At 41.2% G+C, this 26,069-nt stretch overlaps 1 protein-coding gene across 1 annotated transcript in view; it reads left to right on the plus strand.

Moving 5' to 3' along the window:
- The first annotated feature begins 1,483 nt into the window (after positions 1 to 1,483).
- STMN2 (stathmin 2) overlaps positions 1,484 to 26,069 on the plus strand; it is a 39,603-nt gene continuing 15,017 nt past the window's right edge. Inside the window, exon 1 of the mRNA XM_059862723.1 lies at positions 1,484 to 1,718. Within this exon, the coding sequence (XP_059718706.1) occupies positions 1,700 to 1,718 (19 nt within the window). The 5' untranslated portion in view covers positions 1,484 to 1,699. The remainder of the gene's footprint in view (positions 1,719 to 26,069) is intronic.

A 26,069-nucleotide genomic window follows, 5' to 3' on the forward strand; every position in this document is an offset into this window, starting at 1 on the left:
CGGCCTTGTATCCCGATACACCCGTTCTCATGCCCTGTGCCTTGCATCCCGATACACCTGTCCTCATCCCCTCTGCCTGCACCTCAGCAGGGAGCCATCGCGGCGTCTGCCCCGCCATGGGGATGTTTCTCTCCCCAGACTCACTTCTAGCCTTCACTATTCTCATTTAAAGAAAAAACCTAGTTTAGTTTTTAGCATCCTCATTAGTGTCTCCAAGAGAAAGCTAGCCTTATGCTCATGCTCTGAATGATGCTTCACCCAAACATGCTCTTCACTGACTTCAAGGAAGCTTGAGAAGCATAATTGTGAGTGACCAGTTCTAGGGAAGAACACACGGAGTGAGAGCATCACAGTTAGGGATGGCATGCAGTGTGGGCTGTACAGCTGCAAACAGCCCCACACAAGGAAGAACAACGGTGCCAGTGCCCTGCTTTTCCCACCCACCCATACACTCACCAAGAAACTCATCAACAAGTAGTGTCCTCCAAATTGCAAGCTGAAAATTTGCCCAGTTGCCTGTCTGTAGGGAAGCAGTGTGGGAGTTTGGTATCCCTGAAAGCTCTTAACAATAAAGCTGGTTATCCCCTGGGAGAGGCAGATGAGCCCCAGCTGGACAGTGAGATGAGAAGGCAAAGATGGAGCATCCTTCTCTTTGTGCCAAGGTCTTGGATATTGGCTCCTCTAGGCCAGCAGCTGCTTCCAGGCCTATGAGATGTACAAACACGTCTCATCACTGCCCTGTTTCTAGCAGCGTTTCAATTAACCTCTTCCACATTTGTTTAGTGGCTGCCTGTTATGTCACTGGCTTTCCTCTTACCATGGATAGAGAATTCTTAAAATTAGTGTAGGGAATTCTTAGAACGTGTCCATCCCCCTTCATGTAATGACCATATCAGATCCCACCCTGCACACTTTATCAAGGGAATCAAGCTCACATCTTCCCAGTGACTCTTACCATAGTGCATCAGGGAAGTAGTTACTGACTTCTGTCCACATTTATCCTGTTCTGGGATTTCCAGAGCCCTTTGAGACTGTAAGCAGGTCTAGCTGCCACTTCCCAAGGTTAAGAAAAGTTTGAGATGACCAAGGTTAGTTCTGGCGACAGTAAAACAGGTACTAAAATGCAGAAACATTCAGTATAAAACAATTGTATAGAATAACTGTGTACCCTTGCAGGAGGCAAAAATAATCTGAGCTGTTTTACTGAAATGGTCTAGGAAATCCCTTGCAATGGTCCCTCTTCTTGTTGTATCTTTGGAATGAAATATGTTAAAATGAATTTGTGCATGTTTTACAGGTAGCAACAGCAGAGCCCTCAACACCAATAGGCTTTTTTCATGTAAGACATAAAACATTTGACATGGAATGTACTATTAACACCAGACCGAGGGGGGAGAAGCATCCGAGGACTGATTTCCATTTCAAACTGCATTCTGGCACTTTGTACTCCAGCACCATTGGTGGATCAATATTTAATGCCCGGAGATTCTGGCTCTGCAGGAGTCATGTCAGGGGACCTCTCGAGCCAATCTGCTTGGGTAGAGGAGTGATAATTATTCATGGGCTCCTGCCTCTTGCTCCTTCTCTTGCACAGCCCCACTCTGCTGACTCAGTGCCTTATTCAGTCTTCTCTCCCTCTCTCCACTGCTGTAGCTGGACCCCTTTGCCTTCACTGCCTCTGAGAGCTGCACATCCCAGCATGGCTAAAACAGCAATGGGTAAGAAAACGCCTGTCTTTTCCTTCAGCCAACACTACGGGCACTTTCTCCTAGGTCTGCTACCTACACTGGGTGTTCTTCTCGCTCTCCGAAAAGTTTAGGAAAAAAAAAATCAAGAGAACACTGAACGTATTTTTAATTTCATTGATCAGAGAAAAAAGGAGAGGGTGGGTGGGACATGGGGATGTTTTAGTATCCTAATCAGAGATCGGATTAATTATATACCGGTGGGTGAGGTCGGCACATGAGCACAGTGTAATTTTGAAACGGTTTTCATTATTTTAAAGGTGAATAGATATTTTATATATATATATATATATATATATATATATATATATGCATGCATATATATTATACAGATATAGATAGATATTATATATATGTGTGTGTGCATATGTGTGTGTATATATATATAAAAAAGAAAGAAAAAAAATAAGAACACAAACGAACGGTAAAGTTATCCCTATAGTCAGTGTGCCTCCACCCATCCCCGCCGGCCGGAGTCAGCGCTCCCCTCTGCCTCTGAAAGCGCGTGGGGAGAAGAAAAGAGGAACCGGGGAGAGGCTCCGCCGCCCGAAAGGGGCTCGGCGCGGCTCGGGGGCTGCGGGCGGGGCCGGGCCGGGCCGGCGGGGCCCGCGGTGCAGGGCGGGGGGGCTGCGGCGGGGCGGACCCCGCCAGCCGCGCACTGCGGCCGGCCGCGCCCAGCCCAGCCCAGCCCTGCACGACACCGCGGGGCTGCGGGCGAGGGGAGACGGAGCCGCCGCTCGGCGCTGCCCCGGCGCTGCCCGCACCTGCAGTCTGCCGGGGGGGGCCGGGGGCCGGCTGAAGTAGGTCACTGCATCACGGAGAGCTGGTGTGCGCTAGCAGTGCCCGCCCTGCTCTCTCTCCCGGGGGGCAGCTACCGGGGCTGTTGTTACCTCGCGTTTTCCAGCGGCACGGAGAGCATCCCCCCCCACCCCCACCCCGCAGGAGCCGCGCCCTGCCGCCGCGGCTCTCCCGCCCCCGCCGCCCCCAGCCCGCCCCGCCGGGCCCGGGAGCGGCCGGGAGGGGCGCGGCTCCTCCGCCCTCCCCGCCAGCTCCGCGGGGCTGCCGGGTCTTGGGAGCCCCTTCCCGTCGGGTTCCTGTTGGTCCTGGCAGGAGCGAAGGGCGGTAGCCCGGCACCGGCCCCTTTGTTCGAGGGAGGCTGCTGGGTAGGGTGGGAGAAAAAATCCCAATGAGGGTGTGGAAGAAGGAGAGGGAGAACAGTCGTGGAGTCGGGCTGCTGAAGGCGTCCAGACCCTAACGCTCCTTAGGGTTGGGTTTTGTTGGTTTGGGTGTTTTTTGTGTTTTTTGGCGTTTTTTTATAATTTGGTTTTTGGCTTTTTTTTTTTTTTTCTTTTTGAAGAGGAAAGAGGCTGGACCTGCATTTGACGCATTCAAATTCAAGTTTTCACCATCGCTCACCATTAATGTCATGCACACGCAAATCCCACAAAATAAGGATGAAGTGCTCCCAACACAGTTAGTGTCCTCCCCAAGAAGCAAATCCTGTTCAAATTTTCATTTGTGCAGATTCTTGTTACCACTCTGCATCGCATTGCACGAAGTTACACCAAACCCTCCTGGCACCGGCTGAAACCGATGCATTATACCAAAGCATTTATCTGAATGCTCATGTTCCGCTCCCAAGGAACAATTGGTGTGGATTGAAAGCATTCTAGCCCGGCTGTGGCACCCTTGGGAACAAGGCATGAGACAGCTGTAGATGCAAAGAGAGGAGGGAAGTGAGGGCTGTGGGAGCCTGGCCAGCCCTGCAGTGCCGAGCACGCCGTCCCCTCCCCACTGCAGCAATCCGGTAATCAGTATTGATAATTTGTAGTCGGTCGGGGACTTAGCGCTGCAGAAGGCCTGTTAGGAATTCTGTCACAAGGGAAGGAAGGGCTCCTCAGCCTGGTGTTAATGATCTCTCATCGCACAAATATAAAGATTTCTGCGGCAAGAGTGATGCCAGGAATCATTAGGTTTAGCTGGAGACAGAGGGACTGTGTGGCGCCAGTTTGTCTGTTAATCCCTCTTTAACGAGCCACCTATACCAGCTACAAAAAGCTGTGCAGCCACCTAGCTCCAGTTTCCAAAAATACTAATTACAACAACATTCAATTAGAAAATTAAAGTTACTTCATTAAAAGCATCTCTCGTCTTTAAACTCACAAAGCTTAAAGGATTCTCCTCACCATTTCTTTAAACTATATTCTTCCTTGTCATAGTTATAAATAGACAAAATTTCTATCTAGACAGCCTTTTAGAATAAACTACTTTATTTCAAGAGTTACAGCAAAGCAACAAATTTTATTTTCATGTGGAAAAATAGATGCATTCTCAGTAATGCACATTTCCAGTTAGGGCTAAATGAGCTATATTTGTTCTGTACTCAGACTTTACCCAGTAGAACACTGAAAGAACTACAGAGTGCCTGATTTTTTTCCTGTTGAGCACCAGATTTTGCAAAGTGGCAATAAAGGCTGGGTCCTGCCACCACTAGAGCCAGCAAAACATTTCTAATCAGCTTAACCCAGCCCACTATTATGCTTCTGGCCCTGGTCCAGCAAGGCATTTAATCAGGTGTCTGAGCATGTGAATAGTCCTACTGGCTTTGGACAGAACTCTTCACATAACTCAGGTGAGGCAGATGCTAAATACCTTGAACAAGCCTGTGTTTATATTCTGCCATAGAAAGCAAAAATTAAGCCTAAATTTCTGTTAAGCTGTGTAAAATAAAAGGTTTTCATGGAAAGCTCCTTTTGCGTTCATAGGAGTTTCAAAAGCTGCAAGAACTTCTGGAGATCATTACACTCTGAATGCCCACAAGATTCTTCTTTCTGTTTAGTTTACATAGTATATGAATGATGCATGCCACAAGCATCTTTGTTTGTTTTTTTTTTTTTTAAGTGTGTCTTTTCTTGAAATTCCATGTAACACAACTGTACAGAAATTTTGGGGGCTTTTAAACGTCATCCTCCCCCTGTCACCATCTTCACCATCTTCCACATGAGTTATGTATTGGATAGAGGGACTCCTTCATGCCTTAAGCTCCCAAGCAAACAGAATGTGTGTAACATAAATCAGGCCCTTTGCCCTGATTCGTGACCCTGAATCAGGGTCACTACAGACCAATCAGGCCACATATCTGGTTTGATAAACTTACTTATGTAAGGTATAGATGGCAGTGTGAAGGTGAAGCAGTGTGTGATGCCATTGGAACAAAAAAAGTGTTTGAAACCATTATTTCATTGTTTTGGTGTGATGTTTTGTTTAAAGAATATTTATTGTTCTAACATCTTCAGACAACCATCATATAGAAAATTTCAGTCCCATTTATAGTTCTGGTTTATTTTATAGGAAGTTAACAGAAATACATGGGGTATGTGTTAGGAAAGTGTTTTAATGTCAACTCCTTTTGAGATAGTCAGGAACCTTGTAAGGTGATGAATGGGTGGGATTATGAGGATACAGGAATTGAGGCAGCACCATGCTCCCTCTTTCTCAGATATAACATATCTGAGTGAGACTGATAAAGCCATTTTAGAAGTGCTTCAGAGTTGCTCTTCTGCTTTGTCATTTGCATTTTAGTCATAAGCTCAGACCTCAGTACTTAGCTTGATGGATGCAAGGCCACTGATGAGTTTTTCTGTTATCTAACTACTGCATTATTGTTTTATCTGGTATGTAACATACATATAAAGTCATAAATAAGTGTATGGTGGATGAGTTTGACTGGTTCCATTATTTTAATAAGAAGCCTTTTTTTACTGCAAAGGGGTAAGAGATCTGCCTCTGATCTGCCACTACACTTAAACAATTGCTTGATTGTCAACAATTGCACATGAGTAGTCATCTGAATATCAATGGCAATGACAAGCTTCAAGTTAAACAACATATGGCTAAGTGCCAGGCTGAACACACTTCTTTCCACATTTTTCAGTTTTTAGCTGAAGGTTTTAACCTTCCCCTTTTATCAATAAATGAATATACGTCAGCTCTGGATTATTTCCAACTGCCACAGAATTACATGTCTGTAAATAGGAAGCTACTTTAAGAGAAGAATGAACATAGGCAAGAAACAGAAAGTTATTTATTGTATCATAGTGTTGGCAGAAATATGATTTGACTGAGATACGACTATTCCAATTTTTTTGAAGAACTAGGAGAAGAAATCACAGAATATGTTGGGTTGGAAGAGACCCATCAGGGTCACTGAGTCCAACTCCTGGCCCTGCACAGAACCATCCCCAAGAGTCACACCATGTGCCTGAGTGCATTGTCCAAACATTTCTTGAAGTCTGTCAGGCTGGTGCTGTGACCACTTCCCTGTGGAGCCTGTTCCAGTGTGCAACAACCCCCTGAGTGACAAAAACTTTTCCTAATATAATTTTGATGTGATAAGGAAACTAAAGTGGTAATATTTCAATTAGTTTATTTCTTCTGTGAACTTGTATTACTGAGCTAATATAAAAATGTTGGTAAGTAAAATTCACTAAAGAACTGAGGTTAACACCTATTCACATTCTTTTCTTGGTTTTTAAAGATTTGATTACTTTTCCTACTATTGAGAATTAAGACAGGAATAATTTTTAAAACAGTCCATATGGCTAAGGATTTCTATTGCCTCATAGCAGTTCTTTACTTACCCTGAGGTGTACAGGCAGGAGGGATGGAACGTCATCTATTCCATTTTCTTATGGAAGATATCCCATAACACACTGAGGAAATAAAAATAAACTTCAGCAGCTTGAACACTTCCAAAATGTTCTCTCACCTCCACCTCCATTACCATCACCTCTTTGTCCCAATATAAGCTCTAGTTAGGCTAAAAACTTCCCTGTTTAATAATGTAATCCTGTAATTCATTCACATAGATTTTTGTGAATTTGAATTTTCTTTAATTTATTATTTAAGATTGGAATTTTTTTACTATTGGTATTTGTTCAACAATAGTACATTTCTCTAGATCACCTTTTGCATGCCTGTTTTTTATTATATATACAGTGTAATCTAACCTCGTGGTTAGATTTATCTCAGGTGACATTTTTATTAATTTCTTTAGAAAAGAATTCTCCATTTTCAATTTAATAGCATTAATTTGAGGAAAAAAAAACATTGCAAAAAAGAGATGGGGCACTCACATCCAGCAATGTATTTAGGTAGTGTTTTAGCCTTCAAAGACTGTATTGATTCTCCTAATTGCTTGCAGAGAGAAGTCAGCATTATTTTGTAGTCTAAAACACAGAGAGCAGAAGGTTCCCATGACAGATCAGTCTGGGCAATACTTGACCTGTGCAGCATTTTCATGTAGGTCTAATTTAACTACCTTAATAGTTCACAGACAAAAAAGGCAAAGAGATGCTCAGCACTCCTGAAAAACAGCAAACCTTAGGAGTCCCAAAGTAGACATCCAAAAATGGTGTCACACCACATAATTGGTATAGTGAGTCACTAAAAGCTTTGCTAAAGCTGGTACAGCAAAAATAGCTGAACATAAGGGACTGAGGGTGGCATCTGGCCCTGTGACCAGTGGACAAAGAGAGAGAGTGTAAATTTGCTTTTCAGCTCAGGATATCAGGCTTCAAAACCCTTTATCCTGGCACTCTCAGTAGTTCTGCCCAAGGGGAGGAGCAAATGGTACATCATGGAGCAGTAGTGCTTCCTTTCCTCTACAGTAACTGCCTTCAAAAAATCCACTGTCAGTTCTCCTTACCTCTCATTTTAGGCACCAAATAACCTTGAAACACAAAAAACTATTGCCATCCTCAGGTGGCTTGTAGAGAGCATGCCTTCTTCAGCATTTATCCATAAAATGCATGATAGATTAACCCACTTTGCAAACGAGACTTGCCTCGCTGGAGCCAATGGAGCACAGTACAGCCACTGGCCTCAGCACAACCAGCTGGTCTTTAGCCTATGGGGACACAGAAACTGGCAGCTGATTTGGAGGAATGGCTGCTATTCACAATTCCTTCTAGGCTGCACACAACCCTCACTCTATTGTATGGATACAGTCTGAGGTGGTGCTGGTTTTCATTCTGTTTAAAAGGACTGTTGCTCCCACTCAGAAGGGTGGGTCCCCAGTTCTACCAGAGACAGCTATCTCAGTCCTGCAAGGTGCTGGGTACCCATGACTGCAGTGCAGACAGTACCTGCTCCTCTAGTTGCTCAGAACTTTTCAAACATGAACAAAAATTGCTTTGGAGACCTCAATCCACATACACCTGCATCCTGAGTAAAAGAAAAAAAAAAATGGACTGATGTGTAAATACTGGCTCCTGGGAACTAAATACTTATGACATCATGTGTCTGACAAATACCAGCATGCAAAGCTGATCTGAAATTATCTCATTTTCTCTTCCACTTATGTTTTTCTTTTTCCTGTCTACTAATACATAATTTAACCACTGAAGTAAATTTAAGCTATTTCTGCCAGGATGTGCAGTTAAATTGGTGCACAGCATCTGCACAAAATATTTGGCTTTGCTGAATATATTCAGAAATGTTATTTTTCTAAGTTATAGCTTCCAATCCAAGCAGTTCATAAATAAATTATGATTTATGCATTCATTCTAATGCACAAAACCTATCACTGTTGTAGCAGTTATTGTGTGAAGTTGTGATCCTTCACAGACACAAGCACAAAACAGGATTGTTAGGAGTTTTTCACCAATTTTGCCCCAAGCAGTAGTTTAGTATGGAGAGGTGACTGAGGATAGGGTTAGTAAATCCCCTGTGGTGAGATAGAGGCATGGCTGTACCTCCACAGCACACAGGGAGAGGTCAGCACCTCTGGCTATGGTCAAGGTTTGCCCAGAGTAAATGTAGTCATAATTCAGTGGCCCAGAGGAAAATGCCAGGAGGAATGGTGAGAATTCCACTGTCCCTTGGGCTCTTCACACACAGCCTTAGGGAAGCCCTGGCTCAGTCTCTTTCATTGTGGTGGGTGGAGAAGAAGATGTGGCAATGGGTGCACTCCTGCCCCTGAGCCAAACAACTGGTGGTTGGCCTCCAGGTGTCCTGCTGGGGTGTGGTGGCCCTTGTCCCTGTGTGTCCTCCTTCCCCACAGAATACCAGAGCCACCGAGATGAGTCTTCTTTCCACTCTCCCATGGGAAGAACATCATGCTAAAGAGAGGACAAGAGCACACAGGAGGGAGGATGACCTACACCTAGGAGCTGGAGATCCCAGGAGCATTGCTGGATTTTGCATACATGGCAAAATAGCAACAGTTGTGGAAGCAGTAAATAGAACATGAGTTCCTTTGGGTGACAGGATGCTTTGGCTTGAGTGGAAATTTTGAGAGTTTGACCCCATCTCTGGCATTTCCCAGTCACAGATGTCACTGTAGGCAGTTGCTCCAACGGGCAGGAGGAAGACAGCCAGCAGCATTCCTCCTCAGCTGCATTTTAAAAGAAAACTGTGGCTTGCTCTTCTGTTTATGAAGAGCCCTGTGCTACCTATGTGTGCCACACACTCCCAGGAAACAGGCTACACAGATTTCTTCCGAGGACTGGCTGTGAGCTGGAGGAAGACGTAATTCCCAATGTTAGGGGCTTAAACATTTCAAGCCTCAGCTATCCTTGCTTTTCCAAAGTCTAGCACCCTGTAATGCACACCAATTTAAAGAGCACAAATTGTGGTTTTCTGTATTCTCATAACCTCTCCTCATCTGTGTAGGAATTTCCAGGATCCAGATTCTTGATTTAGAAACCTGAGTTTTCTTAAGCATCATTTTAGGCACCTAGTTCCTTTATTGGATTTGTAGGTTAATCATTTTATGACCTGACTTTCCCCTCTTTAAGATGAGGATAATCTTGGGTACTTACCTCAGAGCTGGGATATGAGGTTTTGTTCCATACTGCATGAAAATGTGTAACCATGCTCTGATGCTGTAGAAGTGCCAAAATCCATACTGATCAGATTAAGAAGCAGAGCAACTTACCTTCTAAAGCTGTATTAGCATTTTGTGCTATTGAGGTACTTTTCTGTAATCCTTAGGGAATTTCTTAGGGAAAGAAAAAATAATGATGTGTGTATTTTATGCTACTGAAGGCACAGAGTTCTACAAATTTTGAATTTACCCTAAGCTAAGGTATACTCCACTAGAAGGTAGATGAAGTATGTACATTTAAATATATTCACTTATCTCTAAGTAGCTATAACTTTTGGTCTTTAAGCTATTTTTGATGCTTTAAAAATTGCTGAAAACACAAATTGTCCTTTTGGACTAAGATTTCTGATATATACCTGTTCAAATTCATCCTCTGGTTTCCAGTAGGGTGACTCTGGATGTCATTTCATTGGTAGAGCTCCCTGAAGTGACTAATATCATCACAACTACTATTTTTTCTTTTTCAAAAGACTGTGGAGACCATACCCATGTCAAAGATGCACAAAATTTTTTTAGCAACATTGCTATATGGAATTACAGCAGAAATTTCTCTTTTTTTGGTTTACTAGTAGTTTTGTACTGCAAATCCTCCAGTTACCTGAATGGAGCTGTAAGAAAAGTTGTGTGTACCTAGGAAATCTTAAAGAAAATGCATCAATATCCATAATTTTTCAAAGACATTTTTTGGAAGTGAAATTCACTTCTATAACCCATTTCATTAGTCTGTTAACTGTTTTGATGTATTTGTTTCTTACTTTATTCATGTGAAAAGAAAGGGTAGCTTATGTCACTCAAGTCATGTTTGTATCACTTGAATAGACCTTCTTTGTCTCCAGGTACAGGTGTTTATTAAGTAGGTGTAGTTCAAAAAGCTATTTCTAAGCTGATATTTTTTCTATGTGCTCAGATATTTTTTGATGCTGTCAAGACTGCAGTTAGGGGACTTTCAATATTATATGCTGTAGGTAGGAATGAAACCCTGATTCCTGATTTAGAAACCTAAATGTTTAATATTTGTCAACAAACCACTTGTTTTCATGGCAAATAACTTTTACTGGGAAATGATGTTTTCAGTCTAAATATAATTTTCCAAGTAAAATATCAATAATGACCTCTTAAGAAAAGTAATAGAAAGGTATTTTTTTAAGCTGCATTGACAATCCAAGTTACTCCATTTTTATTTTTTTTTTACGGTGAAACAAGAAGGGAAATATCTTACTTAGGGAACCATACTGCATTTGATTAACAGTGTAAAGTATTTCATCTTCTTGTTGTGAGAGGCCTGAAAAACAGGAATAAACATGACAGAAGTACTTTCAAGTCCTCTGAAAAATGGTAATTATCAGTTTGCATCATTTGCTAGTGCTGTTCTAGAGGTCTCATCTCTGCTGGCATCCTGGTTTCTGCACAAAGATGTAAGGGGTCTGTCAAAGGTAAAAATTGCAATAAGAACAAATACTGAACCCATACAGCAAAATGAAGGCATTTAGGTAAGCAAACAGGTAATCTACAATACAAAGGTTGCAAAATTCTATTAGTGCACTTCTAGTTATTTATACAAACAGAATTTCGAAGATCAAAAAAAAAAAAAAGAAAAAGTATAATGGAAACAGAACATTTTTTCAGATGGACCCCAGTCGGTCCCTGAACTGTGACTACTATTTTTATAGTCTTTTAATGTAATTTGTATGTAGGGGAAAGTCTGAGATAGCAGTTAGGAAAATTTCTATTTGATAAAACTCTCAATGTTCTTGTGAACAATCTACCATCCTAATCAGTTTCCCATCTACTCCATCCCCATGACCTACTGCTTTCCAGTCTCATCCATTTCCTTGGTACCCTTTCCCTGATTTTCTCAACCTAGTTTCATTATCCAGTCAGTCAGGTGTTACCCTCATTCTTGATCCAGTTTCAGTCATCCTGTTCCTTGACTGGCTTTACCTGCTTGGTTTTCCTTCTTTATTTATTTATTTTTTTAAATTTGTCTGCTCTTGGCAATTACTTCCACAATGCAGATTCAGCTCTCGTCTCTTCACGCAGCCTTCATTCTTGTAGTTCTTCACACTTCTATGGGGTCAGAAGGGGAGGAAATGAGACCACAGGATAGTGGTTTCCTCTTTTTTTTCCAGTTTCCAGTGCTCCTCTGGTCCATAACATCACTCTTAGCCCACAGGGGATCAGAATCCAGCACAAAGTGTCTTGAGAGAAACTGGTGGTAAAGCTGGATTTGTGTCTCTCTGACAAGGCTGAAGGCTGAAGTCTGATATTGCACTGACTTATTCCCAGGCCAGTCCTGGACAAATTTTTCAAATGAAGAATGATTCCCTGGCACAAAGCTCTAGAACCTTTCAAACAAGTTCAATAATCACTTGCTTACCTTACCCACACGCATGTATTTTTCCCTAGTCATCATCACGGAAATAGTGAAATGTTTTTAGCTAAAACCTTCTCCAGAATGCAGGAAGAAGCAGCCTTCCAGCGAAGAAAACTGTAGACCAAATTTTAGTTTAACAATGTGATGTTCAGTGGAAGGACATATTTTCTGATGCAGTGGGAGAAACAGAGCAGCACAGGGTGGGAAGAGCAATGGCTGACAGTGTTGCATGTTTGAGTGGCTAAGATGTGCAAAGGCCAGGAACACCAGCCTTGGCAGAATTAGATACTAAACTAGTGGAAGTCTGTGGGTGAAGTAGACTCATATTGATTTACATCTGATGAACCTATTTTCCCCCTTTAAAACTCCCAAAGCATCAACTTAGGAGGAAACATCTCCTTTATTATTTTTTAAAATCATGTAAGAGCCAGCTACACTTTAAAAACAGGAGAATTTTATTACTCAGAAAAAGAAACTTCTTTTTATACTGGAAAAAGAACTCGATTGTATAATGAAAAAGACAGAATAGACTGTTAGAAATTGACATTTGGGGGTATCTAACTCCAGCTGCTTTTAGAACATATTAAAAATTCGATGGACAATCCAGTTCTGGAAGTTTGATAAGTCTGTTGTAAAGGACAGGCTGAACAACAAAGAAGTTCTGATTTGCTCTTAATGGCAGATTGTTGATGCTGGTGCACAGTGCCCTGAAAATTTCACTATTGCAGTATCCTTTTTTTTTTAAATTCTAAATGAGACAAACACCCTTACACCAACAATCAGTGGAGCATCTCTGCAGGGGTCAGCTCCTCATGTGGTTAATTTAGTGGCAGAGCAGTGTCTCTGAATTCATCAAGATTTTCTGCTAAGTGGAGGCTGGTATTGCAGAAAAAATAGAGAGGCACAGACAGAGACAGCTGCAGAGAGAGAGACAGACTGACAGAGCAAAGGTGCTCTAGAAATTTTCAGTAAGATTTTGGGATGAGAAAAATACCACTAAATTGAAAAACTGTAAAAAAGAGGGAAGGAGAAGAGAAAGATGAAAAATAGAGGTGAGTCATGAAAGAATGGGAAATAATTGGGAGCAGTCGCATTCCTGCAAATCCATATAAATTGTTATAGCATAGACATTTATGCATTAATTTTACATCTTCAAATATCAAAGTGCTTCTATTATGCAAATCAGAGCAAAGCTACTTAAAACACAAGTCACCTCACTGCAAGCAGTAGCTCTTGTTCTAGTTTTATTGTAGCATCAATTGTAATAAAAATATCCCACCAGAAAATGTTCTCTCTCAGCCAATTTAATCAATTCTGAATAATATACTAATTTCTTTGCTCAATCAGTGTTTCCAAGAAGTCATCATTCTTTATCTTTCTTTTTTTTTTCTGGTTTATTTTATGCATCTTCTGGTTAGCATACTCAATAATATTTATAATCTATGCCCAACCATGATCGAGTTTGTGTGCTGTTGAGAGGTATCATTACTTTCATTATGGAAGCAATCAAATGTTTGCATGTATGCATAAAGTCATGGCAGGATACAATAGTAGAAATATAAATCTGGCAATTAGTAGTAATAACTGCATAGATTGTTTAGGTAAAGGTCACAGAGAAAACTCTGAAAGCCACAGAGTGACAGATGTATGCCACATAGAAGGGTTTGTTTCTTTCATTTCATGAATTTGAGCACCTCATGTAGTGTGCTCACTAACTTAAGCCACCTATTTGCCCAGTTATCCCTCACCTTCCTGGCTAGCCCTCCACTGGACTTTCAGGTGTTCCTCCATGTCACTCTGAAATTGGGAGATCCAAGACTGGATTTAGAACGTCAGGTGCAGCTGCATAGCACCAAACACCTTCAATCAAAGGTGAACCCAACCAGACCCTCCTGCTGATTCACACACACCTCTGCTGCTTCTCTCTGTCTTCCAAACCTGGACATTTAAAAGAAAAATTGAAGAAATTAAAAAAAAAAAAACAAAAAACCAGACTCTCCCTTGTAAGATTTTTGATGCCAACCTACACATGCTGAATTTATTTCTGCAAACTTATTTTTTTTAAAAGTCACTTCGCCAGGATCCATTCCTGTTTTGGTTCTTACACTTCATCCTTCAGCATTGATAGTTATGGGTTTAGGAACCCATCATCTGAAGCCTCCCTTGGGCATTTGTACTTTTTTTGGACTGTGGAGAAGACTAACAGAAAATTATCTTATCCCTTTCAATGTTGTAAAAATAGATTTCCATACTAGCCCCAGTTTCTAGATTTGGTGACCTGCCAAAAGATACTTCTCCTAGTCATTCTGCTGCCCACTTGCTAGCAGAAAACACCAAGTGAAAAGATGAATTTTACAGAATCTGCTTTGTATCAACATGGTTGGTGAGGGAATTGCTGTCATTTTTGCTTACTCTGTGCAGTGCTTTCAAAATTCTTTCAAAACCTGAAGACATTATTTTTTGAATCAAAGGATTTCTCCAAAGATACACATGCCTTTGATAGGCTTCCTACATAGGGAGACTATTTTAAATTAGGGATTACATTTCTCTAAACCCAGAAATTGCATCCTTTGTGATATCTCCTAATTAAATACAGCCCCTTACGCCCACGTATATCCCACTGAGTAGACTTAAAATTGTATAAAAACATTTACATTCCAATAGTCTTTGTTATGAAAAAGGGGAATTAAGCCGTACAACATAAAGCATCAGAGTAAAACAGTTTCCTTTATCACACCTCCTTGGGTTTAAAGCAAAGTCTTCCACAATTATGAGCTATGTCAACAGGCAAAATCTAATATCAAACAGTTTTATATGGAAACTCAGGAGTTATTTACTAGGAGCTTATTTTGTTCTGGCATTCACATTTAAAATACTACTGTTAATTAACACAACTATAATGTGTGTCCCATTGTATAATTGCAAGGATTGGGATTCTTCCTTTGTAAGTAATCTACTTACATATGTCATTTGCAATTGTGTGCAGAAAGCAAACACTATAAAGAAAATGCCTTTATTCAAACTGATGAGACATTCTTATTTTAAAATGTTCCACAAAATTAAAATTCCATTCAAAACCCAGAAGTAAATTGGATTTTCCAGACTGCCTCCTTTCATTGTCTTTTGCATTTTGACATTTAGTCGGTAGCCATGGCAGCCAGTAAGAATGATTGTGGAGCATAAAGATGCAGTTACACATGTTAGGCTTTGGGTTAAGTACATTAAATACATGGGAATTGCTCAAAATCAACCAATAAACTTGCACAAATCAAGCTTTATAAACATACATACATATATACATATATACACACACACACATATATATATATACATATATACACACACATATATACTTTTTTATGTATGGACATATACATAAATGAACTAATTAATGATTCTGTGTGTTTGGTTTTCAGACCCTATAAAATGTGTTTTCTAGCCTATATGGAATGATTAGTTTTGAAAGATACTATCTACAGCACTCACAGCAGTATATTTTCTCTTAAATGGATTCTTCTGATATTTGTGGTGTGAGAATAACTGTGACAGGTTTTGCATTCAGTGCAATGACTCAACAAGCAAGGAACACATTTAATTACTGGAATGCAAAGACTGAGAGTCCACCCTACAAGAAATATTATTTGCATTTGTATCATATCATATCATATCATATCATATCATATCATACAAACAAAAATTTCTACTTAGCTGATTGCCCGGCTTCTTTTTTTTTGCTTTTTTGTCTAGAGAAAAAAATTTTAAAAAGGCACCTTGCAATTTATTAGGCTTATTGTTCTGAGCCTCAAGACACAGCTAAATAATATTTTGGTCTTCATCAGTTCAAAGGAAAATTTTGAAAATACTGGAAGAGATTAAAGGTATCTGCACTTTGGAATGGCACAGGTTAATGATGTGTTTAAAAAATGTATGTGAGTTATAAAAATGTCATATTTTATATCAGAGCTACAGTTCTGTTAAAAGCATGCGCATATCTGAGCCAGAAAAATGGCAAGAACCAGCCTGTCTGATAATGGAAACTGTCACTGTAGTAATGTATCTCTGGTCCCTTGATTGAAGTACTCCACAATAGCTGAATGATGAAAACAGAAAAAGTTTCATTCCTTGCCCATTCTTTCCTAATTGCTTGCTTGTCCTGAGCCATTTTGGGCCATTCCTTTCCTTGATGCCGTATCAATGGCTTGCTTTCAAAACATGTGGGCAGTTCTGCTAAAACGTGCTTTCTGGGGAAACTCTGTGTGAACAACTCGACTGTAATGTCAGCACAGAGGTGAGGGGAGGGATTTCATCATGTAATGCCAGGTACAAGTCCAGGAAGGATCTGTGTCCAGATGAAAAGAAACGGCGGCAGAACTCCCATTTCCACCGCAAAGATCGGCAGTATTCAAGGTTATGTCATTAGTCTACGAGTATGATAAAAAAATAGACAGCTGGGAGTAAAATGACACTCAGTGTCAAGTGTCAGTGGGTGGTGCATGGCCAGGTAATTCACGACCAGAAAGTGTTTGTCAAGCCAACATAAAGGGATCATAAGGGTGATGCAATTTTAAGTCAGTGGAAGGAAGACTCTGAAGACATCACCGGGAAAAACGAAATAAATGCCTCTGTTCCAAATACACACATGGATGACAGTGAGATTCAGATAAATAAAAGTAATACTGGCAGCCAGCTCTCACACCCTGCTCTAGTAACCCAATCTTACTGTGCTGGAATAGAACCCATATGTGATTCATACCTTGGGAAGATGCTGTTTGATCATAGTAGGCTGCGTGACTGAACCATTGCCATTCTATTTCATCATATTTGATTTGCATCCTCCCTCAAGGCTGCAGACAGCACCTGTATTGCTTTCAGCACTTGCAAAGAGGTGTCACTTATACAGAATTCAGGAGAGCTCTGTTCCCCATGAGGCTTTCCTACAGAATAGGTCTGTGACCCAAGGCATTTCTTTTTTCCTGTCTGTGACATTTTATCCCCCAGCATCCCTTGCCTCTCCTTCTCACTCCATAAGCTCTTTGGCACAGGGTGTTTGCATCTGACACATTTTTACAGAAAGTAGTGCAGATCTCAGCTGGGCCCCCACATACTCCCACAAAGCCATGAGGACCTTAAGAGCATACTGGGAGGTAGCAGCCATCTCTGATAGCCCAGTCCTGGGCGTTCTGCTGGGTTCTCTGCTTGAGACACCAGAGGAGATTGGAGTGCTCAACACAAGGACTCCAAATTTCACTTGCCACCAGTGCTGGGTTCAGCACCAAGCTGCAGACACCGTGCTGCTGTGTTGGGTGAAGTCTGCATGCTGCTGAGGTAAAGTGGGCTGCTTGCAGGCTTGGCAGCCTCCAATCTGTAACTCACTTCTCCCTACCCCATCCTTAGTAAGACACTGAAGAAGTTCCATCTCCTTTGCACACCCTTCCCTGGTGCTTCAGCCACCTGTGTGGCCCCAGAACCAAGCCAAGCGCCACAGGAAACAGCTGAGCTCAGGGAGCTCCTGAGCACTACATGTCCACTTCTGAGGGAGGGATCAGCAATCTGGGGTTGTCCTATTGCAGGGAAGTCCTGAAGCAAACTCCACTATGCTGGTGTTATGGAAGGCAAGTACAGTGGGTAGCCCCCATCCCAGGAATGCTGAGACAAAATAACCTGCATACAGCAAGGCTGGGGTGTTGAGAAGAGTCTTTGAAAATCCCTCTGCTTCCCTGGCCTTCAGACATGTACATCAGGACTCCTGAAAACACTGCTTTTTAGCCTGCATGGAAATGGACATCATGGTTCAGTGGTGCCTACCAGGAGGGATCTTCAGAGCCACGTTAATGGAAACTTTGGAGTGAAATATCAGGCATTTTAAGCCATTTTATATGTAACCTGTCTCAGAAATGTAAATGAGATTAATGTCTTATGTCCTGGTAAAAGGGTATGCCACAACCCTTCAGGCATGCAATGCAAAGGAAATACATTACACACCATGAGCACTAAATCATGGCAGGCAAATCCACCCATTCAAAAACTCCAGAGCTCAAGGTTTTGTTTTTTAAATCATTCATATAAGACTCTAAGTGATAGATCAGGAGAGAGGGATTTTTCTTGAGAACAGGAAAATTAGTGGTAGAATCAAACCCGGAACAATTCATGGAGATTCCTTACTACTACTCTAGCAGGAGTCCTCAGCTAAAAGTAAAATAGATTTTTCTGTAAGGCATGACAGAGCCAAGCTTGCTACAATGCCAATCAAAGGAAACTGTTGGCCCCAGGTGCAGATAACCAACACAGTTCTTGAGGAGGTAATGTGAGCCAAATAAGGGAGGTTATTTCCTCCTGGTCTTGTGAGCCAGATAAGGGAGGTTATTTCCTCCTGGTGCTTGCTGAAAGCCTATTCACTTTTTCCATCCAGTCCACATTCGGGAAAATTACTTTGGTTCAAATCATCCCATAGCTGAATTTCCACAGACTTTTTTGCTTCCAATGAATACAGGAGACAGTGGATAGCAGAATGGTTCCCAGCTGGGGCTGCCTTAAAAATTTTTAAATTTTGATGTTTGCATGACTTTCACATTTACATGATAATCAGAAATTATCTGTGTCTTTGCCTCTTATGAAGGTAGGAGTAAGATCAGCATCTTAAACGTCAGTATCCTGCCAAATCATCTGAATAGCAGGGTTTGAGCTTCTGACTGCACAAAAATTAAAGTCATGTTCAGTTAACCAGCAGGAAATAAAGCTGTCTTAGGACTACTGTAGCCTTTAAGTTCATTCTTCACTCTTCATCCACCCCATTGTTGTCAAAGTCTGTTTTAGTAACTTACATTGTTTCCTACACAGAAAGTTCCATGGGAAGAAAACTCGGGGAAGACAGATGGGATGTAGAGGTACGGAGAGAAATATGGTGAAGGGATGCCTTGTAAAGGCAAAGCAGACCTGAAAGAAGGCTGTATTTTCCCCTTGTGAGAAAAAAATATCTCTGGATTTTTTTGTTTTCACCTTGGTTGAAGTTCTCTTAAGTTCAATCAAATTTGAAGAGGGCCACAGTCCTCTATATTAGTACTGTCTTCTTGGCCTTCCCCTCAGTCCCAGAGGACTTCTGGAACTGAGCTGCCAAGGGCTTCTTCATGCCACCGTGATTCACAGCTCTGCAGAGGGGTGGCTCAGAAGAGAGTGCAGCATCTGGCTCTGCCACTGCCATGGACCAGTTTCTGCAGAGCTGAAGAAGGAGGAGCTAGCCCATGGCTGTCTTGTCTTGTCTGCCCATGTTTACTCCAGCACACAGTGTGGGGAGGCTGCGGGGCCCCAAGTGCACCGACAGGCTCTGAACAGGCACACGTCTGCTGTGTTCCTTCCACACGAGAGGGAAATGTGTGTGTTTTCATTTCAGTGACTGGAAAGCACAATGTGACTACAACAAAGAGTCTGCATCAGTGTTGGTTTTGAGTAATTATGACAAAGATGTTGGTTTTTTCAAATTCAAAAACCTCCTTACATCAAAGCCTCATTTTGGAAATGGGTTTGCATTAGCTCAACAAAGACGTCCCATTAACTCGTGTCACAGATGACTGTGATAGCCAGGGTTCAGTAAATGGGCTTTCTCATTGTTTCAGCAGTGAAAATTACATACATTGAAATAATACAAAATAGTAATTTTACCTCCTAAGATTCTGACATCATAAAGTGAGCGAAGACATTTGACTCTCACCTCACACAGCAAGTAAAAACCAAAGACATGGTACCTGAAGTACTCCAAAAAGCTGTAGTCATGATCAATGATAGATTAGGTTGTAAAATTAGGAGCAATTTTTAATGAGACTTGTGCCACTCTCCAATCTGCATGTTTGCATGCATTTGTATCCCTGCACCAGAACTGAAGAAAACCACTACTGGACAGTCTTTCCATAAGCAAACAGCTTCTTGTGTATTCCATGGGATGGGTTTTCCAGCCAGATCCCATGCTGTAACCTAACTTATGCTGTGGAAATGGTGTGCCAGGCCTTGCACTCGAGGACAGGGTTCAGTGGTACAATCTGACACAGTCTTAATAAGAAGCTGAAGGTCAGATCTGTTGCTTGCATTCATTTTTTTGTGTATTTGAAGAACTGATGCTACAGTGATCCCTGATTTCACAGCCACTCTGTGCTTTTATGGATGACACTAGTGCTCCATTCCCTCCCAAACCATTTTAAAGACTTTTGTTAGGAGAATAAAATGGATGATATTTCTGCCAAAACCCAGGAACATTAATGAGGACTAAAGAAATTAATGCCTAAAACTTTTTTTTCAAAGCCTCAGTTGCCACAAAGGCAGATTAGAGCTGTCCCAAGTTCTTCCTTTCTCATTTTCTGGGCATATTGTAGGAAATTCTAGAGCCACAGTTGACAGAGGAAACTCAGTGGTTAGCTCCTTTTTTTGCATGTTTTCTGTTTCTTGTTACTTTTTCATAGTACCTGCTTGTTCTATTGCCTAGATATAGAAATATCAAAAAAAAAAACCAGGGACAGGGGACAAAACCAAAGCTCTATTCTTATCTCTATCTTAACCTGCATTGCAGTATATTAGAGTGCAATTTTAAAGACTTGGTCCCCAAAGAATGGCCCCAGGTGAGTGGGAGTCCTGTGCCACCTTTCCCTACAGTGAAGCAGGCGAGCACTGTAGGGCATTAAAACTGTAAAGCAACTTTATTTTTGTTGGAAAAAATAACAATAAACTGGAAAAGCACACATATGCATAGGGTTGTGAGATGGACTCAGCCTAATACTCTGGTGGGCAGTGTTTTGCATTCAGAGAGTAACAAAATGAGCCCCACCAATGTGAACCACCAAAATGAGATGTCCCTCATGGCTGAGCGTAAGGGGTGGATAAGATATATTTATTGCAGGGGCTTTTGCTTTCATTTTCTCCATCACTGGTGACTCCATAAGCCTATAAACATCCTTAGGCTTCCTGACACTTAAGAAAGATTTGCTGGTCTTAAGACAACCTAATTTGTTTAACTTCAGACATCTGAATGGGACCATCATTCTCTAGTAGTGCTAATCTCTCCCTTGACTGAAAAATAAGCTTTCATGATTTCTGCAAAGTAGCTCTCTTAAATAATGGCCAGCCTTAATTAAAGCGAATCCCAGGCTAATAGATCTCAGACATGCTAAAAACTAAATGATTCCTAGAATCTGTACTACTCGTGCCCCATCTTGAATTTTAATTCTCCCAGGCCCCTGTGATTGTCCCAATACTAGCCACCACTTTAGCAGCACTCATCATGTAACTTTCTTCAAATACCCCACCAGCTAGGGTAAACAGTACAGCTGGGATTGTATAATGTCATCTTGTTTGGCAGAAAAGGATGCAGCACATTACTAAAATGGATTAGTAGAAATAAAATAGTAAATTACTGGTCAACAGATTGTGGCTGTTGGTGTTCACAAAATTATATGATTTAAAGCATTGCCTTGATAAACCAAAAGCTCTAGCACCCCAGAGGGAGCATTACCAAAATGACATTTGTAACAAGCCACATTGTCAAGAACATCCATCAGAAATCCATAAGAAGGATGGGCGTGATAGGTCTTCTCTATCTGCATGTCATGCTTAATCCTACATCTTAATGCTTCAGTGTCTGCCAGAGGAGAAAACTAAGCAGAATTTCAGTTCAGTCTCAGAAGGGCAACAGTCACACAGGCTCCTGGCAAGGGAGCACAGGGCTGAGCTGTGTTATGGGTTCCACACTCTGACCATGGGCAATGCTCCAGTTTCCTTTTCCTTCCAGGTGTGCAGAACTTCGAGAATGAGTTGGCAAGTGGTACTTGAAATGTTAAAATACAGTAACATTACAAATTAATGCACATGATGTGTACATATTAATGTATGTGATTAATATTTATACATATTGATGTGTGTATGAAATACATTTCTTATATGTGGACCAAATTCAGTAAGGCAAAAATAATCAACACATTTGCCTATATCAGATGTTAATTATAAGTCACATTAACACTTTTCTCTTTCCTTTTACTTGTTAAAAATAGTCTTGCATATGAATAATGGTCTCTGCTGTGACACAGCAATCTGTCTGAGCTGTGCTTTGCCAAGGAACAAAATGTGACCCAAATTGCCCATGGCCTGTCAGTCAGGACAAATTTTCATTTTATGGTGTAAACCGTAAAAAATTCCTTATAGCTATTGGAAAGCAGATGAGGATAGACAGTAAGGATTTAGCAGTGCTTTCCTTAACCCTCCTATTTCTCCCAGCAGTAAATGTAAATAAATGGTTGCTGACTTCTAATGGCAGCCATAGCATTCCACCTTAGCAGCTTCATTCATTGGGCAAGTGAGGGCAGGACTGGCAATGGATGCAACCCTATTCTGTCATTAGCAGAAAAGTATATAATATATCTGAATAAACGTATTATTTGAGATCAGTAGAACATTTTCAAAGAGGATCATCAAAACACCCCAGCTGACCACGCTTTGGTTCACACATCAGAGCAATCTTGGAGCACAAGCAAGTTTAGGTACTGAAACTGAAAGGTGAGTATTAGCAGTATATCCACTGTGCCCCAGGCTCGAATGATTGTTCAGACCATGGGACCAGACTAGCCTCAAGAAAAGATCTCCAAAATTATACAACATGGACATGAAATCATTAGAATTGTTTCCTGCTGTCCTTCCCTTCTTGCTCATGCAGTTCTAGGACTGGAGCCCTTAAAAAGCCCCTGAAGATCTTACCCCTGACGAGCAAGTAGAGCCCAAAAAGGAAGAGCATGGATGTTCACCCAACAGAGGGAGTAGTTTCACAGTTTCCAAATACAGCTGTTGAAAATAATTTCAAAAGTTTGAGAAAAGGGTGAGGTTGGTTTGAAACAATAATATTAAGATACCTTTGGGACTTTTTCAGAAAAAAAAGAAAATCAGGCTTTTTTGATTTTCAAAGCCATCTGAGTTCATTCTGTTTTGAAGCTGTCAAACATTTAGGGGCATTTGATAGTATTTCTAAGGTTTTCCCTGCAACTCTGAATATGAGGAGTTTATTCTTAAAAAGTAGATGAAGTTCTGGAATAATCACACAGTTTCAGAATTTAAGACCTATGAATACTAGTATATTCACAGCAAAACTACAAGAAATGCTAATACTGAATTCTCTTCTGGTCTTTGCAAAAATCAGTGTTCTTAATGCATATAAACATTTAGATCTTGCTGCATATAACTAAAAAGATTCTGTTGCCATCTTTTGTCAACATCGTTCTTGCCCAGCAATTTCCCTTTCAAAGCTTTTGTAGTATTACGATTCCCATCATTTACTCTCCTTCATTTAACTTGCACAGTTAATGGAATGATATGTAGCCTACATGACTGCACAAGGAGGGATATAATTAGAAAGCCAGTGGAAACACATTTGGAAAATAAACTTCATTGCAATCACTGCTGGTCTTCAAGGGTTTTGAAGAGCTCCACTATGAGGCAGGTAATTTTTGTGCCTCTTTCAGGTTACGCAAGAAGTCCTGTGCAGATTGCACAAAGGCTCTGCCCTTGGTTGTGTGGTCTGTGTGTGCTGCTTTCTTAACCGAAAACCTTCTTGAGATAACAGGCTTCCATTGCTAAAACACTAACCCTTGGGATTTGGGAAAGTACAGTTATCTTCCTGTCTAACCTGTGGGACATGGGTTTTTAACCCGACTACTTAAATTCAGCCATTTTAATCTGACCACCAGTTGGGCTAACATTACTGCTCTCAGATTTTTTCATGTGTTTTAAGGAAATGTTTAAGGAAAGGAGAGCTGAACAAAGCAGGGCCCCTGCTACTCAGAGCTGAGTCTGATCAAGGGGGACAGGTCATCACAATGTTGATATTGGACACCAGAGGAGGTATGTGCCTCTTCAGGTCCTTTGACACCCTCAGCCCTTAAGTCTACAACAGGAAAACCAGTGTTTGCCACCATGGAAGGTTGTTTGGTTCCCAGGGCTGCAGAAGCCTTCAGAACCTCTGTGAGTATTCATGCCAAGTTCCAGCTACAGTTGAAGGAGTCTCTAGGGCAAGTGCAGACTAAATCAATACCACAAAAAACCAAAAAGTAATTCTTGTGAAGGATGGAAAGTCATCTTAATTCTGCCAGTGACCAGAATGAATTAAGACAATGATTTTGCCAGCATGCTTTCAGTGCAGCTATTGTACTGAAGGAAAGACAGCTGGGCATGTTCTTATCTTTCTCCTGCTGTGTTTTGCAGATGGCAAGCTGGGGAAAAAAAACACCTTTCTCTAATCATTTAAAATGCTGTTAGGAAGCAAAACACATTCAATGTCAAGCAAAGATAAAAAATATTAACAAAGACCCCAAAAGGCAAGATTCCTAGGATGCGGCTTTGCATGCCTTTTTCTACAAAGATATTTCAAGATACACATTTTAGCCGTGATTCAGCAGATCTTGTACAAGATCCTGCTTGTATCATCAATGGCCATGTCTTTAACACACAGCCCAGTGTGCATTTTCTCTGTGTTTAGCAGCCTGCCAGGGTTTGATGTGCAGCCACTCCACAACCTTTCTGCTGGGAAGAATGCGATTCCAGTGGTATGGGCAGCTGGCTAGGCAAGCCCTCCTCATGGAAACATCTGTAAAACCACACCACACCTGTGTGCTTGTTGGATGGAGGTCTAAGTGAACAATTCATTATGTTTATCATTATTCATAATTCAGCATACATCAGATGGACATGATTGTAGTAAAATTAGGGAGTTCTCAGTGTCTGGGAAATGACTGGTCTCTGACTCTATGGCTTTGGAATGCTGAACGTTCACTTCATTAAAACCATATTATATTACATTATACTATATTATAGAGAGATACTATACTGCATCATACTTACTTCCTGACTTCCAACTACTAAACTGAAAACCTTGTGACTCTCTGTTTGAGAGTCCCGACTTACACACGTGGATCTAATTGGTCATCTCGGGTAAACAATCTCCAGAATACATTCCACTTGCCCACAAACACAGGAGCAGTAAATGAGATAAGAATTGTTTTGGTCATTATTTTCAGAGGGCATGTGAATACCACACATGATTTTTCTCTTCAGAAGATTTTTGAGTTATCCCTTGCAAGTTGGTACTTAGGTTTCAAACCAAAATTATGTCAAGGCCAAGCTTTCATGACAGTCTAAGTTCACTGAAAGCAAAGTCTTCAGTATGTTCTTAACCTCAAATCCTGTCCTTTACCAATGGTTTCTGAAAAGCTCTATCTCCTTTAGGTGAGTTATTCACGGTACATGATTGTACAAGAGGCCCTCATGCGAAGCCTAATTAGATTATCTAATCCTTTACTGGCAGCTAGAAATTTTTTCTTGAACCATGGATTATTCAGATACCACAATACTGAGCAGCACGCAAAGGCTCTCAAGCCCTCATCATCAATCTTAGGTTTCTTTCTGAGCAGGAAAAGCAAAATCAAAAACCACAAGAGCATCCGTGAGAAAGGCTGATTGAGAATTTCATTTGTATGCACAGTTTGAAGATCCAAGGACCATCTGATTTTCCTTTAGCAACAGCAAGGGCTAATTTGGTCTAATCTGTTAAATACAATACTTTGAGTCACACATATTTTAAGCCATGTTTTCCCATGCTGGCAGCAAATGAGTGTCTGCCTCTGTAGATAAGATTTTGGTTATAGCAGGGATTTGTGTGTGCCAAGATGAATTTTGAAGCACCCTGCCTTAACATCCATGTGTTGTGGAATGTGGGCAGTGGGCAGGGTACTGCCCCAGGACCCAGGGGAGCCAGCTCCAGTCTGGGCTCTGTCATTGGCTTGCCAAGTGACAAAGTATGAGACTGTTTTCTTTCTTACAGGCAATTAGGAAGGGTGAGCACAGTGCTCACTGCATAATGATTATGTATTGCTATGACCATTTTTAGACCAGTGCCTCCTCAGTTAATGACGGGGGCCTACAGGCATTATAAAGTCAGCAAAGATAGCACCATAAAGGTAAATTACAAGGGTATTAATGGCATCTGCTAATATAGACTAGACCTGAGTATGAAAGCCAGATATTTTGGCCAGCAAATGGGGAA

The sequence above is a fragment of the Haemorhous mexicanus genome, chromosome 1 (genome assembly GCF_027477595.1).
Source record: "Haemorhous mexicanus isolate bHaeMex1 chromosome 1, bHaeMex1.pri, whole genome shotgun sequence".
Taxonomy (NCBI): Eukaryota; Metazoa; Chordata; class Aves; order Passeriformes; family Fringillidae; genus Haemorhous; species Haemorhous mexicanus.